This window comes from Populus alba, chromosome 1, assembly GCF_005239225.2.
Source record: "Populus alba chromosome 1, ASM523922v2, whole genome shotgun sequence".
Taxonomy (NCBI): domain Eukaryota; kingdom Viridiplantae; phylum Streptophyta; class Magnoliopsida; order Malpighiales; family Salicaceae; genus Populus; species Populus alba.
The window spans coordinates 32,719,073-32,738,379 of record NC_133284.1 but is presented as its reverse complement, the minus strand read 5'-3'; the positions used below and the strand labels follow the sequence as shown (position 1 = coordinate 32,738,379).

Here is a 19,307-nt window from a genome sequence, read left to right as displayed (position 1 = left end):
TAGTCCCTTTTCCTCTCATGTTTTATTGGATAAAAAAAAATATTGTACATGGTGTTTTTGTACTAACTATAGAGTCCTTAATGCTGCAACCATCAAAGATCAATTTCCAATACCAATAGTCGATAATATGCTAGATGAATTTCATAGAGCTTCCTACTTTAATAAACCAAACCTTTGAGTTGGCTACCATCAAATACGGGTACATTTTACAAACATTCACAAAACTGATTTTCGTACTCATAATGATCACTATAAATATTTAGTCATGCTTTTTGGTCTTTGTAATGTGCCATCTATTTTTCAGGCCATTATAAAAGTCCATATTTCATTCTTATCTTTGTAAATTTGAGTTAATTTTTTTTATGACATTTTAATTTATAGCTCCAATTAGACCATACATCTTGAACATATTAAATAAGCTTTTGAAATTTTAATGCAACACCAATTTTTCATTAAACTCGACAAATATGTATTTGGCAAACAAGAGTTGGAATACTTAGGTCATATTGTTACTTCTCATGGAGTTAAAGTTGATCAAGGAAAAATTCAAGCCATGCTAAATTGGCCTAGGCCTATTAATATTTATGAAATGCATTGTTTTTTAAGTCTTACAGGTTACTACTGCAAGTTTGTTCATGACTATAGTATCTTGGTTCGACCACTTACAAACCTATTAAAAAAAGGGCAATTCAATTGGTCAGAAACGACTGAATCAGCCTTTCAAGCTCTCAAACAAACCATGACTTCAACTCTTACACTTATTATGCCTAACTTTAATGAGCCTTTTGTTATTGAATCTGATGCTTCAGGAGATGGAATTGGTGTTGTTCTCACTCAACAAGGCCAACCAAGTGCCTTTATGAGTCGTGCTTTGGGGTATCCAAATAGTCGTGGTTTACATATGCACGTGAGATGTCAGCCATTGTTCAAGCCATTAGAACTTGATGCCCTTATTTGTTGGGCTACGGGTTTTATATCCAGACAGATTAATGCAGTCTCAAATATTTATTGGAGTAACGCATTGGAGCGTCTGAACAACAAAAATGGGTGGCAAAACTGCTGGGTTATCATTATGAAATCAATTACAAATCAGGACGAGAGAATTCAACAGCTCATGCAATATCAAGAGTGGTAGACAGCCCTAGTCTTGACGCTTTGTTTATTCCATGAGCTCATATATGGAATGAGATTAAAACAACAGCAGTTGGTAATTTGTACATGGAAAAAATAGCCTAGTCAGCCACTGTGAAACTCGGTGTTCCTTACACATGGCAAAATGGACTGGTGTAGTTTAAAAATCAAGTAGTGGTCCCTCTAGGTTCTCTAATTATCCAACGACTCTTATATGAATTCCATGATTCTCCAATCAATGGACACTCTGGTGTATTATGAACATACAAATGCCTCGCTTAACAATTCTATTGGCCATTTATGTATCGGACAGTGCATGCTCACATCTCTTCTTGTGATACGTGTCAACGAGTTAAGATGGAAACCTTATCACCTGCTAGACTCTTGCAACCATTAACCATTCCCTGTCAAGTTTAGGATAACATCACAATGGACTTCATCGAAGGATTGCCATCCTCTAATGGCAAGAACACAATTCTTGTGGTTGTCGATCGACTTAGCAAATTAGCCCATTTTCTACCCTTGGCTCATCCCTTTACTACTAAAATGGTGGCAAAAAAATTCATCAAGGGCGTCGTCAAGTTGCATAGTATGCCCAAGTCCATCATCAGTGATCGAGATCCACTCTTTATTAGCAATTTCTGGCGTGAGTTTTTCAAGATATATGGTACACAATTGAAAATGAGTTCTGCTTACCACCCACAAACTGATTGACAATCTGAAGTTGTCAATAGATGCGTCGAACAATATCTTCGATGCTTTGTCCACCAACAACCATGGAAATGGAGCACTTTTCTTCCATGGGCTAAATTTTGGTATAATATTGTTTTATCATATGTCCACATGTATAACACCTTTTCAAGCTTTATATGAGCGTCTTCCACCAAGCATTTCACAATATCAGTTAGGCACATCTTTAGTCAATGAAGTTGATCAACACCTTGCTTCTTGGGGTGAACTATTACGCTAGCTCAAGGCGAATTTACATACTGTTAACAATTGCATGAAACAAGGCAGCTGATTTCAAATGGCATGACGTTGAGTTTTAAGTGGGAGATTTGTTTTTCCTTAAGCTATACCCTTATTGGCAACACTCACTATTTCGATGTCCATCTTAGAAATTGGCTAACAGATTTTATGGTCCTTTTCCGATTGAGCAACGGATCGGAAAAGTGGCATATAAATTACAGCTTCCCCCTGAGCTCTCGCATTCACCTAGTCTTTCATGTTTCGTTGCTAAAAAAGAAATATGGTGATTTCCCTGTGGCTGCTACGAACTTACCTATCGTTGATGATTCTGGTACACTTATCATCAAACCTGAAGCAATCTTAAATACCCGTTGGGTATAGAAAGGATCACGTTTTATTGAAGAATGCCTTGTCAAGTGGAAATGGTTGTCTGAGGATGACGCCACTTGGGAAAATACTCAGGATATGCATGAAAAGTTCGGTAACATGAACCTTAAGGACAAGGTTCCAATAATAGAAGAAGGTATTGATAAACCACCAAGAAAGTCACTACGTGTTCCTATCAAGAATCCACATTTTATGACATGAATCATGTAGGAGACATGTCTTATGCAAGGAAAGGACGTGCCATAAGCAGTGGCAAATGTAAGACATACAAGGGATATGGAAAAACCACCAGTTGCTTGAGGATTTGCTGCATCATTCCATTAGAAGGCTTGGTCTATAGTCGTTAGCTATTATTTTATTAAGTGTAGCCATTTGAATTCCTTGTTTTAAGTACCCTTTGAATTCCTTGTTTTAATTAGTTGAGGTCTTAAGTTTAGGAGAAATTGTTTATTCTTTATGTATTTAAACCTTTTTATTATGTAATAAGGAGATTATTCAGAGAGTCAATTATTGTTGGGAGATATATTAAAGTAATATTTTTTTATTTTTTAAAATTTATTTTGATATTAACATATTACATAATAATACTAAAAAAATAATTTAAAATAAAAAAATTAATTTTTATAAAAGCATTTTTCAAATGCAAAAAATTGGAATAAAAAGCACAGAAAGCAAAATCCCAAACATAGTAATTAAGTAACACGTGTCTAATTTTGCCTCAATCTCCTAAGTTGACCAATCTACTGCTCCACTAACCCGACCCGCCCAATCCCAAACCTCATGTCCGGGTATGGAGAACGAAAAGTGGAAAATTTCTAATAAGGCAAAGATGGATTTATGTACAAGTTATAACCATTACGCAGGCATGTCAAATGCCCAATCCTCTCTCTGAACTGATTATGCAAACAATTTGAAACGGGAAAAATAAAAATAAAAAACAATTTGCACCAGCCGGGAATCGAACCCGGGTCTGTACCGTGGCAGGGTACTATTCTACCACTAGACCACTGGTGCCTCTTATTCGAAGTTTCCTATAGAAATAATATGTTCAGAATTGACTTCATGCTATTGGTGGCTTCGAATAAAGTGCTAAGAACCACACACATTTGATTTGAACTCGCTCTGTAAATAAGGGTGTTGCATAGTTACTTGAGAGAGAGAGTTGAAGCGGGAAATGGCGATGGTTACCGTTTTCAGGGCTTCGATTTCTCGGTCTCTCCCAACCTCTTTTCCTAATCTATTATCATCGTCATCGAACAGAAACTCAATTCCTAAGAAACACAGGTTACTGTGTCATGCAGCTTCATCACAAACCAAAATAAATCGGTAAGCTGTTTCTCTCATGTTATCTTTTCCTTTGTTTGCCAACTGAACTCCCTTTCATAAATTATCAAACAAAAAAAAGCTGCAAATGAAAACACAACAGTGTAGTCAGTGAAGAAAGTTAGATAGGTCCTTTAAAGAGAAGTGCTAAATTTTGCCTGGAAAAGTTGGGATTCTGGTTTCTTTCTGCAGTCCATGTAAATTAAATGGAAAATAGCTTATAATTACTGTCATTTTATTTAATGATTTTAGTCGTTTTGTTCATTTCTTTGATATTGGTAAAGAGATTTCCTGTACTTTTGGTTTTTTGCTCCCAAAAATTATTTTTCTTATACAGTGATTATTTAGAAAAAGAAGTTCACGCTGATGACGGATTCAGTACCATATAAAAGTAAGCCTTGATATTTAGTTTTAATTGAACAAGTTTATTGATTTATTTATTTTTTTTCAAAATATTTCTAGGTCAGAGGTATCCTTTTGCATTGGAACTCACTTGATTCCACATCCTAAAAAGGTATGCCGATATTATCCATCTTTTATGCTTTCAAATGATTGGATGTTAGTACCATTTATTTATTTTGAACTTTGAAATCTTGGTCTTTCAAAATAGGTCGAAAGAGGTGGGGAAGATGCATTCTTTGTCAGCGACTACAATGGGGGCGTTATTGCTGTTGCTGACGGTGTCTCTGGGTATGAAACTTTACATAAGTATATATGTTGTTCCCTTTTACCATGCATTTTTGGAAGTGTGAAAACCATTGGCTTCCTTGTCACGTATGTGTGTGACTGATTTTGAGTTGCATCACATTGACAATCATAAAATAAGCCATGACTCAAACACTTGCAAATATTTTGGCTCTGCTCTCGAGAAACTTAAGAGATTTTTTTTTGTTTGGCATGCAAGCCTATAAGCATGTGTGAAGTTTGTATGAAAAGTTTTGTGACACAAGATATTTCTTGACGGTGTTTATGAACTATGACTCTTTTCATGCTGTTTAAATGCTCTTTTCAGTTGGGCTGAACAGAATGTCGATCCTTCGTTATTCCCACGGGAATTGATGGCCAATGCTTCATGTCTCGTGGGGGATGAGGAGGTAGTGCCATAGTAATACCCGTTAAAGACTATATATATATATATATATATATATATATATATATATATATATATATATATAATATATATTTCATTGTTATGTTCTGGTTAATTAGTTTTTCTTCAAACAATCTCTACAAGGACTGTATGCCACTGTAGTCTTTACATGCCAATTGAATGTTTTTGGTTGCTTACTTTGCTTTCAGCTAATACATCTAGTGATCTTTGCTATTTGGCAGGTTAACTATGATCCCCAAATTCTCATAAGGAAAAAGCACATGCTGCCACTTCTGCTGTCGGTTCAGCTACTGTGTAAGTTGATCCACTCCATATTTCCCAAGAGCATCATCCTTAGACCATATGTTTAGGGACCTCATTGTATCGTCTTTAAGCTCTACTTCCCTCTTGGTTGAGTAGAATTGTTGCCATGTTGGAGACGAATGGAACACTAAAGATTGCTAATGTTGGGGATTGTGGACTGAGAGCTATCCGTGGAGGTGCTGTGGCCTACTTTTCATTTGTTCTTGTTGCCGATCTATTTTTTTATGCTTTTTTTCTTTTAAAATTGAGGGAACTTTGATTATTTATTCAACTTTTCAGACCGAATAATTTTTTCCACATCTCCACAAGAACATTATTTTGATTGTCCCTACCAGCTGAGCTCGGAAAATGGTTGGCCAAACATACCTTGATGCGGTGGTATGGTGATTTTTATACCTCACATCTCAATACTAGAACGTGGGATTTTTTTATTTTTAATGTCTACTGGGTACTTTCAGCTGAGTATCTTATGCTGATAGTACAAATGAATTCATGTCAGAAATGGTAATGTTTTCTTAAATTCTCATGATCCATTGAGCTATTCATGTGTAAGATAATTAAATGCTTATCAACCTTAAGGCTCAGTTGATAACCATGCACCCCCCCTTGTTTCATCCTCCTCTGTAAAGATTAGCTAAATGATTGTGCAGACAAAAATTATGTCTCGTGGTCAGGAAAGAATTCATGCACTCTCACCACTTCGCTGTTTTTTATTTTGAATGAAAAATGGTCTGTGTAGTCTAGCAAGCTTCGTATCATCTGAATTGCTTGTATCATCATCTCTTTAAAAAGGTCAGCAGGGTGGAAGTAATGGAAGGAGACACCATTGTGATGGGCTCAGATGGGCTTTTTGACAACGTTTTTGATCATGAGATTGTTTCGACAGTTGCTGGACATAGTGATGTTGCTGCGGCTGGTATGTCTTCAAAGATCAAAAGAACTTGTATTTGGCAATCAACTTCATATTTTTCTAATTGAGATTTGATTTCAATGCTAGCAAAGGCATTAGCTAACCTAGCGAGCATTCATTCTACGAATTCAGAATTTGAATCCCCCTATTCATTGGAAGCCAGATCAAAGGTAACATTATTTGGAATGATAACTGTACTGCTGAATACTAAATCATATTTCCAATAAGTCTGACGGTTTTTTTCCTTGTGAATGCTCCTGATAGGGCTTTGATGTTCCTTTCTGGAAGAAAGTTCTTGGCATGAAGCTTACTGGTAAAACTTACAAAGATGGGTTCTTTTTCCTCAATACCACAAGTGACCAAGTTCTTTGTTTGGCAGGTGGGAAACTTGATGATGTCACTGTGATTGTTGGTCAGGTTGTGAGGTCACAACATATCTCCCTGTTGGCTGAGGATCAGGCAGTTGAAGCTCATACAGAACAAGAAAATAAACTCGAATCATAGTTATAAAACTCTCTGTTTGTTTCTTGATTGTCTTGTAAAGTTCAGGATGCTGTAATGACTGCCAAGCAAGTTGAAACTGTCCACATTTTATTACAATTTTAGAATGACTCAGACATGATAGCAGAATTCCATCAACTCAATAGCTGCAAGCTATCACAAGGACAACTAACTCTTGAATATTCAGATTACAGGTCAAAAATTTTGTTGTAATAAAAGAATCTTGTACGGTCATGAAAACTAAGATTACGAGGGGAAAAATTGCAAGGACAGTAGGATTATTAAAGGAGCAGCTACATGTACAACAGCACATTCTATCTGAATATTCCATTTGACTCGTAATACCGATTAAATAGACAGCTAGCAACAAGGCCTGAGAAATGGTACAAGTGCATGCTTGTGATCCTTCGTGTGATGCATCCCATTACTTGTACATGCTGATGCAACTGCAGAATAATGAATGCCTATTGGTCCTTAGTTATTCAAGTGACATTGTCACTGTTACTGTTACTATTGAGTTTATGGAAGAAAGATTTTGAGGCTTCGTAGGTAGACCAAGAGATTGCTGCAGCTGGTGAATGGAAAAGCATCCTTGGGATCCAACCTCTCATGAGGCCTCTGTAGCCATCCTTTTGAAGTATTGCTCTAATCACATCTCCAATCGAACCACTTTTAAATCTGTCACACCCACAAACACCCTGCAAATCCAATCAGAGTTAGCTGTTATCAAATTATAAAGAGAAATTTAACGCCTGTAATAGATGATACACAAATTTATACATCCTGCAGTCTTTATGTGACAATGAGGGAAAGTGAACTTGAGGTCCCACCCCATCTCCCCTAGCATGCAATGGTGAGTCCATCGTACCACACACCAATAAGTTACATGATGCATCTAGTAGTAACTAGTAGCCTTGGTAGGTTCTCATAAACTATGCTTTTTTATCCAACATTTCATTTCATTTTTTTTTGGGGGGGTTGAATAATATATACAAATTGGAGTAGAACAATGAAATTCTTCGAGAGATCAACACAAAGATCACTGACTAGACATCACAAAACACACACAGAAAGGCATGGTAAGTAAAATTGACAAGTGTCCCAAATTAGTTCAGGAGTAGGTGATTACATATCTTCAGTTCTAATCTTATTGTTCTTCTTAAGCATTTTAGATGGTTTAATTTAATACTTTCTAAATTGATTAGGTAGTTCAATTGATCAGGACTCAATGGATGAACCAACAGCCTTCTGATGGACGAGCTGTATGAAATTCAATGACAAACAAAACACACAGGCTGACGCATGATATCAACTGCAGGAGAACACCGATTTAACATTCAACCAACTCTTGTAAAATTGATTTCATGCGAGACTGATATGAAATAGTCAGATGTCGAAAGTTAAACCAAAACCCATTAAAGTATAAACAATGAATAGATGGCAAATTCCTTCCTTTACAGCCATAATACTTATAAAACACCAAATCTTCAGGTTGTGTGATTGCTACAAGTTTATATTGGGTTCGACCAGAAAATGAATACTGTTGTTATGGTATGTGAGAAATTTAGAATATATTGGTCAGAGTGGGGCAGTACAAAAGATAAAGAGATTGTATAAATATTGGATCTGATGCTGGAAGAGTGTGATTATTAATTCATCATGAAGCATTTAGCAACCCATCCTTGTAAATCTTCAATAAATGAAGCATTTAGTAAGGGAATTCCTAATGACGATTCAGTTTTCCTTGTAAAAACATCTTCGTATTGTGTGTGCCTATACACCAAGATCAGAGATAGTATGATTTCTACCATCTGGAGGTCTACCAAACATTAGCTTAGCTTGGTCACTCAAAAATCAGCCCTTTAGGATCATTAAAACCTCTTCTAAAAATTTGATTTCAATTGCATTACAACTTTTAAAAGCTAGGCATTCTCTCTCTATTAGCCTAAATTATTTTCTTCAAATTGGCAAAGTAGTTCATTGTGAATTAAAAACAGAGTAAGAAGAACAATACCTGACACTGCAATTGAGTTTTTAACAACATCAAGTGGTGTGGTAACCGCAGCGGCCAAAGCTCCAGCAGCAGCACCAGCAGTAGCATGAACAACCCACCTCTCATCATTCACACTATCCGGCGAAATCTCCATCAAACCCTTCTTCGCAGCTTCATAAATCGTAAAAAATAAACCGCAGTAAATGGTGCATTCATCAAAAACAGTAGTCCTATACGAAGCATAAAATGCACCAAAACCCCTCTTCTCTCACCACCCTCTTAACACAATCCCAAACACCCTTATAGACACTATCACTCCCTAATTGCAATCTCTGCTTTACCATGTCCCATCGGTGTGAAAACCGCATCGCTAGCAACCGTTGCACAAAACACCAGAGAAACCGCATGCGCAATTGAACTATTTGGGTTATCTCGCGACAAATGTTTCTTACAGACTTCATAAAATGAAAAATGGACAGCATGGGCGGGACCAGCGCCGAGAGCCATCGCGGCAATGCCACGGTAAAGGGCAGCAGGGCCCTCGGATTTAAGAAGGGAATTGAGGACATGAGTTACGCTTACGGATTTAATCGGGCAAGACCCAATTGCTTGCATATGAGTCTTGACTGTGTCAAACAGGGAACATAGCCATGTGTTCTACAAGACCGGCTATTGAACCGGAAATCATGTATTGCCAAAAATGGAGGCCATCGTAGGAGGTTTGTGGAGGATATTTTTCTTCCGGGTGGAAATCGGGGCGGAAATCGGCGGGGTTTTGGAATTTGGTGGCGGCGGCGTCGGTGGCCATGGTGGTGGAGAATTGTTTCAGGGTTTTACGGAGTGGAATTGGTGGTGTGAAAAAAAGTGAGATTTTGATGGTTACTGTTTAGGGATAGATTTTGGTGTTGAGTGGTAAGGGTTATAGCCATACACACTGACTTTACATGTGTTGAGCTTTCTGTTTGGAGTTTTCAGAGAGAAAGAAAGAAAGAAAAGATTTTGTCCTTTATGGTTTTGCAAGTTTTGGCCGACAATTGAAACAGGTTAGGGGTTTCCAAGATTTTGGGTCCTCTTTTTTTTTTTTTTCTCCCCTCAGTCTTTACAAAAATTGCGTGTCATTGTAAAAAAAAGTCTAGTAGGTGGTGAGATTGAGAGAAATGGAGTTTTAGGTGCCAAGGAGTGAATAGTTAATACAAGCTAGTCCCTGAATGCTTAACTAATTTGTATTTAGGTCCCTAAAAAGAATTCTTGATGTGATTTGATGCACACATTATAAATCACACACAAACAGCCAAGAAAAACTACATTGTGAGATTTATCGTACAAGCAAGCAAAACTTAGAAAATACTAATAATATTAATAATAATAGGTAAATTTTAAAAAGTGTGGGAAATTCAATGTATAAAATACACTATAAATCCCCTCGCAAACATTGTGAATGCAATGTTTTATAGTGTTTATTTATTTATTTTTTTAACTTTAACTTTTTATTGGATCAGTTAAGAAAAACTATATTATGAGATTTATTCTACAAGCAAGCAAACTTAGATAATTATTGTTATTATTATTATAAGTAAATTTAAAAGGTGTGGGAAATTTACTATATAAAAACATATTATGAATTCCTTCTCAAAACATTATGAACACCAATACTCATAGTGTTTTTTATTTATTATTTTAATTTAGTTTTTATTGGATCAGACCAATTTTAGGCTAATTAATTGAGGGGAGAGTGAGTTTGAAATATAGGAGGCCAAAGTAAAATACCTATTTTGCCCTTTAAAAACCAAAAAAATCAATTTTTATTAAGATTAATTTAGTAATTTCACAATGTTCATAATGACATTCCAAAATTTAAAAATGGCAATTACATCATTTTTTTTTTTTTTACAATGCATAGTGAAGACCCTTGTACCTTTAGATTCAATTTTTTAAAAGCTTATGTATAGAACCGAACTTTTCACGTTGGTAATCTAACCATCTTTAGATAGTTTGAGTTCATTGTTATTGTTACTTGCAGAAGAAATGGTCTCCACGTCTCAGGTCAGGCATGGCAGGGCCACTGGTATATTGGGATTTAGGAATCCAAGCTATCTAAATTGACTCGATGGCTATCTGATTTCAAAGACTCGATGGCTTGAGATTCAAGCTCGTAAATTGACGAAAAGCAAGAGGTATTGGGATTTAGGAATCCAAGAAATATGATCTAAGATTCGGTTGAAAATATGCAGTGGTTGCTTTGCAAAAATGAATGACGGGAGATCCAGTAGCCGTAATGGAGAAACTCCAGGGATGTAATCCACTATTTCATTACCCTTTTCTGTACCCAAACAGAAAAGTAGGCAAAGAGAAAGCAAGTTATCAGTATTTTGCATTTCTTCTGCACATACTTTTACATATACAAATCTTTGAACAAAAAATGAAGCCACCGGAATGCTCCTTCGATTCGCAACACAATCACCCAAAACAAGAAAGGATCGGTCAATATAAGAGGAGGCCTCAAGGAATGATCAAACCCATCAAGCAGCTTCTCAAATGGAGCCTCCATCTTTAGTCAAGGTAGCTTCAATGAACCCAATTGGATCAGCGTTGCGGACCAGCTCTGATGGAATGACGTTAGGTATGGAACCCAATTCCTGCATTATCCCTGCAATTTCCTGAAGCTCTCTTGCTTTTCCCCTCAGTTTCTTTCTCTGCATTGCTTTCCAAATTTATAAATTCCTGCAATTTTCTGTCTTGTAACCAAACTTTCTGCTCCCTGTTTTTCCAGCACCTTTTAACCAGTCTTCCAGTCCTCTACAATTAGCTTCTTGCTACATTATAATTTTGATACACAACAATAAGGAGAGTAAGAAAAGGAGCTTCCAACACAAATGCTTTCTAGAAACAGACTTTCCACCCACACTATGACCAATCCTTCTATAGAATGATGGCACAAAAACCCTCAAGAGCTAAAGTTGCAGACGACACACAATTTACCGCAGCACCATAAGCATTTTGACCTCTACCCTTTCCTGAACAATCTTCTCACTGTGATGTTAACAGAGGAGGTGAAGCAACCGAAATGCAAGCATACAATTGCTCAGAAATTACATAAAAAGCAAACGACTGTACAAGAACAGACATTGTGTTCCCGTTGAACAAAACGATCAAAATGCTGCAACACTGGAAACATCGCTGCTGACTTGAGAAAAAAGGACGCCCCTAGAATGCTCCTTTCGATTCCCAACAAAGAGCACAAAAAGAGAGTTATTTCCAAATGTTTTGAAATTTTTATTTGTTATTTTCGGATTACTTTTATAGGTTTGTAATAGTTATTTTAATTCACATTTTATTAGTTAGGTGATATAGCTTATTTTTTAAAATAATTGTGTACACTATTCACATTCAGTTATTGACAAAATAGAATTTCTTTCTACAGTTTAACTGTAATTTCGTTATATTCTGCGAATGCATGGCAATCAAATTGCCAATATTCATAAACATATTTCGGAATCGAATGCATGTAAGTACCTCGTTTGTCTCAAAAGATCAACTGTTTGAAGGAAAAGGAATTGAAATTAGACTTGGATGATCCCTTCTATGAAACTGCATCTTGGACATGTCTCCTGAAGCTCTTTCTCTCTTTTCCCACGTTTTTTTTCCTTTATTGCTCTCAGAATAAAACAAACTTCTGACAAAATCCAGCAATTTCCTCTCTTATCACCATTTTTTTCACTCTAGACTCTGCCTCTCCAGTTCTCCACATTCAAAGTTTTTAAAATTGATTTTATCACATGTTTGAGGGTGCTTATTCATGGTTCTAAGAAAACGACAAATTTCCAGAGGCAGAGGCTATTGACGAAGGTTTTGATTGTTGGTTTCAGATTATACACCTTTTGAGATTGCTTATTCACGTATCTCTCCTAAAATTCTTTCACTCTGCTCCTTGATTCTCTTCCTTCACTGCTATCCAAACCCATAAACTTCTGCACAAGACCCCTAGTTTCCTCTCTTGTCACCAAACTTTCCATCCTAAACTCCTTCTCCAATCTCCAGCCAACCTTCCACTACTAACTTGCTGTTTGGGCGTTTGATCTGCAGCTATTGGGAGGGCAAGGAAAGGCACACCTGCAAAAACACCTTCTTGAATGGATTCCACCCGCTCTTGGGCCACAATCCTCCTAATGATGGGTGGCACAATACTCTCACTGCCAAAAACATGTTCTAATCAAAACAGCGTCTTTTGTTATTTCATGTTATTATATTTTTTTAAGTATTATTAAAATTTATATAATTATACATCAATCACATAGACTATTACATAAATTAAAATTATCTACTCATATTAGTAATCTTCATTTGGACAATGATTAGAAACGAGCATTTACTATGAGCATAAAAAGCATATATTCATGTAGAGCATGAGTATGAAACATATTCCGTACAAGTTCATAGTACAAGCCTATCAGGTCTGCCTAATACTTTTGTTCCACGGTTGCAGATTGACATCGATCAGATGATATATTTGCTGGTATTGTCAAAATAAGTAATTTTTAATAAATTTTCAATTTATGTTTAATTTAATTATAATTAAATGTTATATTTTCAATAATTATAGTTTAAATTATTATGCAGGATTGATACCACTATTTATTATTATACACATGGACAAATGTGACTACATGAATGAGTTCAGCCATTTGTTATCTAGGTTGATTTTTTGTATGTTAGTTTTCTTAACCACATCAAATTTGATCACAACTTAATCTATGTACTAGTTGAGAGATGGAGACCTGCAACATACATGCTCCATATTAATTTTGGTGACATGACATCGACACTACATAACGTGTCGGTTTTGCTTGGTTTGTCTATTGAAGAACATGTAGTCACATCTACTGATATTTGTAATAAGATTGTGTTATGCAAGCAGTTATTTAGATTATCACCCTCTCCTTCTAAATTAAAAGAGTAGAATACATTTTAAGTGGACTGGAGAGATATTTTTGACATCACCAAACGATGGTGATGAGGAGGTCTTGCAAGGGTACAAAATCAATTATGATTTAAATGTTATGAATCACATTAATTATTATAATATGTTTTTAATTTTATTTGTTGGTATGCCAGAGCATATATATTTCATATGTTTGGCAATGTATTAGTCATTGACCTTTTAGGGAGATATGTTCCTTTGCATTATTTGATGCTCCTAGAAAATTTTGATGATATTCCCATGTATAATTGTAGATCTACTATATTGGCATCCTTGTACAAATATTTATGTCTGCATGTTATAAAAAGAGTCATACAGGTATGGGGATATATTCGCTACTTTTACAAGTATGAATAACAAATATATATAAATAACTATTTAGATTTGAATGCTTTACATTTCCATATGGGAAGGGCCCAAATACCAAGATTGCCTGAATATAACAATCCAAACTATAAAAGGTTACATTTCATCTCCCTACTAGGATGTAGGTATTGTGATGTTATTTTTGTAATTATATATATTTATATTGTGTTCTTGAAACTTTGAAAAATACAATTAAACTCACATGTTTTTAACTCGAGGTGGTGCGCTGGATGAGTTTTTGAAAACAATTTAGCATATATGCTATCATTTTATTGGAGCGATAAGCAATATGTTATTCAAATTATTTTTTTTAATTATTTGTTAAATAAAATAATTAACTGCACTGAATTATTATTGTTTGATATTTATTTAACTTATAATCTACAGATCATGTGGATGCTTACTCGAAAGAAAGATTGGTCATTACTCTAATTATCTGCACTAGTAAGATGAATATATGAACAACAGTAGTCTAGCTAATATGTTTTGAGATGGTTGAGTTATATTACTCTGATAAGGTATTGTGACAATTCAGCTACAGACAACACATTCTAGTTGATATCAATACGAAATATAATCCAAAATCTTATAATAGCTAAAAACAGTCCTGTTTTGGCTATTGTCTCCAATTATTTTATTAAATATCCAATTATTTTACAAAATGATCTTTTTGATAATGTTGTGGTTCTGAACCATGATACTAAATCAAATATCACGGTTTAGAAACATAATATTTTAATAATATCATGTTTTAATAACATAAAATTTGATTAAATATCGCGTTTTGTGAATTGTGACAGGTGATATTGCAGTTCATAATTACGACATCCTTAGATTGTGCTACTTTATTAAAGAAAAAATTTCATCTTGTGTTATTTTATATTTTGGGTGTTAATCGCCAGTTTTATTAGAGAGAGAGAGAGAGCGAGAGAGAGAGAGAGAGAGAGCGAGGTTACAACTCTCCTTAGAATTCACCATCGCTGTTCTCATTGTCCATTCATATCACGCCACATCAATTTCCAAGCTTACTCCGTTGCAGATCACACGTTTTTTTCTTTGGTCTAACGCTCTCCGCCCTCTATTTTTCAAATTTCAAGTGGAGCTTTTAAAATTCCCCAAGATATCTCCAATGGAATAAAAAAAAAAAAAAAAGCAATTTAGTTTTTCTCTCGTAATTTTACAGCTTCAATAAAATAATTAAATGAAAAACTAAAATCTTTTTTTTTTTCAATGAAAAGTAATTATTTTGTACATATTAAAAGAGCCAAAAACATTAAATAAATTATTATTTTTTTTTCATCTCTATCATTTTTTTAAAATAAATATATATTAAAAACTACATGCACCGCAAAAACTCTATCGTCATTAATTTCACCTTATCCTATTAAATATTCGTTTGAAGAAGTAGTGTAGTTGAAACTATATTTTACTCTAAATTTACGAAGGAAAGTTCAAGCGGTTTAAATGTTAATTATCATTTAATTTCCTTGATCTAAAATTAAACACAGCCTTATCTTCGTGATAGTACTGCTAATGAAACAAAAACATTCATGAGAGAATACTAATAGTTTTTATTTTTACTTTTCACGAAAGTAGAAGGCACAGCTTCTTCTTCTTTTTCCTCATTTGAACTCATCAGTTAATTGAATGCTACAAACAAGTAGTTAACACTTGATTCCTTACCTTAATCATGTTTCAGAGAACATAACTCCATTGAACTCTGACAACATGACAAGCATTTTTTTCCTGTAGTGAATAAACTCGATCACCGGAAAATGATTACAGCATTCAAAAACTGTTCAGTGCCTGATGCCCAGTGAAATATCCCTAATAAATGCATCAAGGTTGGTCGTAGATGATCCGCCTTCAGCAATACCTTGTTGACAAATATTTCCAAGTTCTCTTGCTCTTCTCCTCATTTCTTTCCCTTCATTGCTTTCCAAATCCATAAACTTCTGCACAAGTTCTGCAATTTCCTCTCTGGTTAAGAATTTTTCTTCTTTCAAACCTCTCTTAACCTTCCAACCAATCCCCCAAACTTCTAAAATTTGCTTACTATTTGCTTCTTGGTCCAAAAATAGAGGGAAAGTAAGCATTGGAACACCAGCAAAAACTGCTTCTAGAGTAGAGTTCCATCCACAATGTGTCCAAAAACCCCCTATGGAAGAATGGCACAGCACTTTCAACTGGTCACACCAAGGCAGCACTAGCCCCATATCATCACTACATATGTCCTTTAACCGAGAAGCTTCTCCGCGTGCCACCCACAAATATCGGACACCACTATCTTGAAGCCCGGCAATAATTTCATCCATTTGGGTGCTTGAAACAGAAAGGAAACTTCCCAAAGAGATGTATAAGACAGAGTCTTTAGGTTGAGAATCTAGCCATTGTAAGTAGTCTGGGGCCATATGACTGTAATTAGTTCCTGACAAATTACCTTCAAGCTCTAAGTAAGGTATGGCAGGTCCAATAGGATAGACAGGAAATTGAAAAGTATCTTTCATAGTGTCCATGACTTGGGGCTCAAGCTCATAGATAGAAGTGAACAGAAGATATTGTGCTTGCGGCACTTTTGAAATGCATTCTAGGGCTAGCTGCAATACTCTTTGATCATTCTTTTGGAAGACCTTTTGGAGTTCTGCTAAATGTGATGAAGAAATTCCAGGATGTAAATCCACTTGTCCTGTATATGCAAGAAAAATACCCAGTTGCTACTATCACTTTCTGTTTTGAAATATCAACTAGCATGGGAATTCAGAAAGCGTCAATCAGGAAGACATGAACCATTTATTTGTGATTTCTACGAATTCTTCAAGTATTTGGCTTAAATGTCCAAGCAGCTAATATCTGATCTCATCCAAGATCATGCATTCTGCCATTTGTTTAAATCTTTTTACATTAGCTTAATCTATTTATCATACAAAGGACAACGCAAAAAGTTCCTTTCTGAATGTTATTGCCGTAATAAAAAAACCTAGCTTCACCATTTTCTGTAAGGAAAATACCAGTTCAAAACCCTAGCCTCACCGTACTCTGTGCTGAAAATTCCACTTCAATCTTCCAAGTTCCTCTTTCACATTGAACAGTAAAAAAACTGAACATATTTTTTATCTTACAATATTTTCTTGTTCTCTTTTTTATCTTGTCAGAGTGCTTAATTGATTTCAAGCTCGGACAGAACCTACTAAGCCTATACCAAACACTAATATATACAATCACGCATGATGCTAATAAGCATTGAAATTAAGTTCAAAGTAAGATAATAAGGATAGCTGCAGTTTACATACCTGACAAATTAGGTGGTGATTTCTGGTTCTGTTTGAAGAGATCAAAATGATACAACATTGAAAGAAATGTTGCCGACATCGTCCAAAAAGCAGCCACTGGAATATTCCTTCTGTTTCCCCACGCTGATAGCCCACCGTACCTCAATATCCCCAATTATAGCAGTCACAGGAATCTCAAACTGATCAAGCAGCTGCTCAAAGGGAGCTTCCATCTTGGTCATAACAGCTTCATAAAATCCAGGAAAATCTACTGCTTTTAGACGCTCTGGTGGGATGACATTAGGTATCGTGACCAAGCGTACAGATTCTGGCCTTGGCTCAGAGCTGATGTAGCCAAGCCACTCTTCTGTGACAACAAAAGTAATCAAAATATCATGTTTTCTTGAAGCTATTAGCTTGCAGAAATTCATCATGGGGTTGATGTGGCCTCTGCCGGGAAAAGGCATCGCCACCACATGGCATACTGCTGTTGATTCCAGGCCAACAGAATTCATGTCTGATGAAAGTAGAAAGATTGTTAAGTTATTGTGCTCCTGATGCACTTTTTAGTTCTCTGGAGAAAAGTTGCAAGGTCAACAAGAACTTACTTCCAAAAATTGCTGAGATAAGATTTGAAGAATTAAAAAGCTATTAGCTATAGAAAATATAGCTACTTGTGTGGAAATCTGGAATCATGAGTTGGAAAATTTTGTTCTTATCCTTCTTTTTCTGGCTGCTAAAGGGTTAAAAAAAATGGTACCCTAATCTTTTTTAAAAGCAATCCTTCCCCCGTCTTCATTCTTCTTTATTTTTTTTTCCTTTCTTTTTAACTTCTTGCTACTTTTTCAAAAAGATGACCACAATCGGGAAAAGTGCTTCTCTCAGATGTTATCGTGTCAGTTTCTTGGGTCTTCGAGGTCTTCACCATATTTGTTTTGGCAGTTTACAGGCCACAATACAGAGAGATTTTGCAAGCATTGATTTTAAATTAACACAAGAATTTGGTCTGAAGTTTCGCTTATACGTGAGAAACCAAGATTGCTGTAATTTTCTCTCCTTTAACCAAATGTTTAGGCCCTTCATATTTCTTCATTTGCCAACGAATTATCCAGTTTTCAACTATCTGCATACTATTGGGATCCTGATTGAAAAATAAAGGAAAAGCAACCATTGGTGTCGCTGAAAAAACAGCCTCAAGAGTCGAATTCCACCCACAATGTGTCCAGAATCCCCCTACAGAAGAATGGCACAAGACCTTCAATTGGTTACACCATGACACTACTATCTCCTTTTCTCCGCAACTCCCTTTTAGCCGAAAGCTTCTCTACAAGCTACCCTCATTGATGCACCTGCTGGGGCTGAACCAGAATATTCTTTGGCTAACAGCTGGACGACACGACTTGTGGCTTCACTTAGACGGGCTCGGCGTGGCTTAAATATGGTGCGCGTGTGGCTCAGTCATCTTCTTTCTTTGGGCGCGTCATATGCATGGGCTACAATGTTGTGCATACTGGATCGAAAGCAAACACAAAATAAAACACAAACAACAGATTTACGTGGTTCCTCAAAACCGGGTACGTCCACGGAGGCAACAGATTGTATATTATTGGAGGAATAATACAAACACTCAACTCAACCCCAATACAATCCCACAAAACCCAGTGTTTCACTCTACACTCGATGTTTCTCTCAAATCTGTATTTTTCACTCACTCTCACTTTCACAGTTGCATTATTTTCTTCTCTGCACTTGACACACTTCCTCTCTTCTTCCCTTCTCTGCACTCTCTCGTCTCTGTCTTTATAGGAGAGCCTTGGCAGCTAGGTGGGAAGTGATGGTGGTCAAAAAAGCAAGGAGAGAGTGGTTGATAGTGGTTGAGTAAAGGAGAGGGTGGTTGAGAAAAATGTTGAACAATTGCAAATGTTGACAATTTTGCTACAAATCTCCACCTTGGCAAGATTTTTCCATCCAATCCTCGTGATTAATCAATGCCGCCTCCATTGCGCCATATGGCGCTGCACCCTGAAGGTGCTCAACACCGAGAGATGTTGACCAAGTCCAAACAA

The 19,307-nt window shown here is 36.0% G+C and overlaps 1 protein-coding gene, 1 non-coding gene and 2 pseudogenes across 2 annotated transcripts; 1 reads left to right on the top strand and 3 right to left on the bottom strand.

The window, feature by feature from the left end:
• Positions 1–3,430: 3,430 nt before the first annotated feature.
• On the bottom strand, positions 3,431–3,501 carry TRNAG-GCC (transfer RNA glycine (anticodon GCC)). The gene has a single exon. It is a non-coding gene; the product is annotated as a tRNA-Gly (tRNA).
• An 82-nt stretch (positions 3,502–3,583) lies between these two features.
• On the top strand, positions 3,584–6,734 carry LOC118055586 (probable protein phosphatase 2C 26). The gene is given in 13 exon segments (XM_035067547.2): positions 3,584–3,813; positions 4,273–4,324; positions 4,421–4,500; positions 4,823–4,904; positions 5,143–5,169; positions 5,172–5,215; positions 5,321–5,400; positions 5,504–5,577; positions 5,579–5,602; positions 6,017–6,140; positions 6,222–6,304; positions 6,399–6,447; positions 6,514–6,734. Coding segments are annotated over 13 exon segments (996 nt in total). The 5' UTR covers positions 3,584–3,661; the 3' UTR covers positions 6,639–6,734.
• A 147-nt stretch (positions 6,735–6,881) lies between these two features.
• Positions 6,882–9,456, bottom strand: LOC118055585 (uncharacterized; annotated as a pseudogene).
• Positions 9,457–15,523: 6,067 nt separating this feature from the next.
• LOC118055584 (UDP-glycosyltransferase 87A1-like) lies at positions 15,524–17,881 on the bottom strand (annotated as a pseudogene).
• Between the last annotated feature and the right edge of the window lie 1,426 nt (positions 17,882–19,307).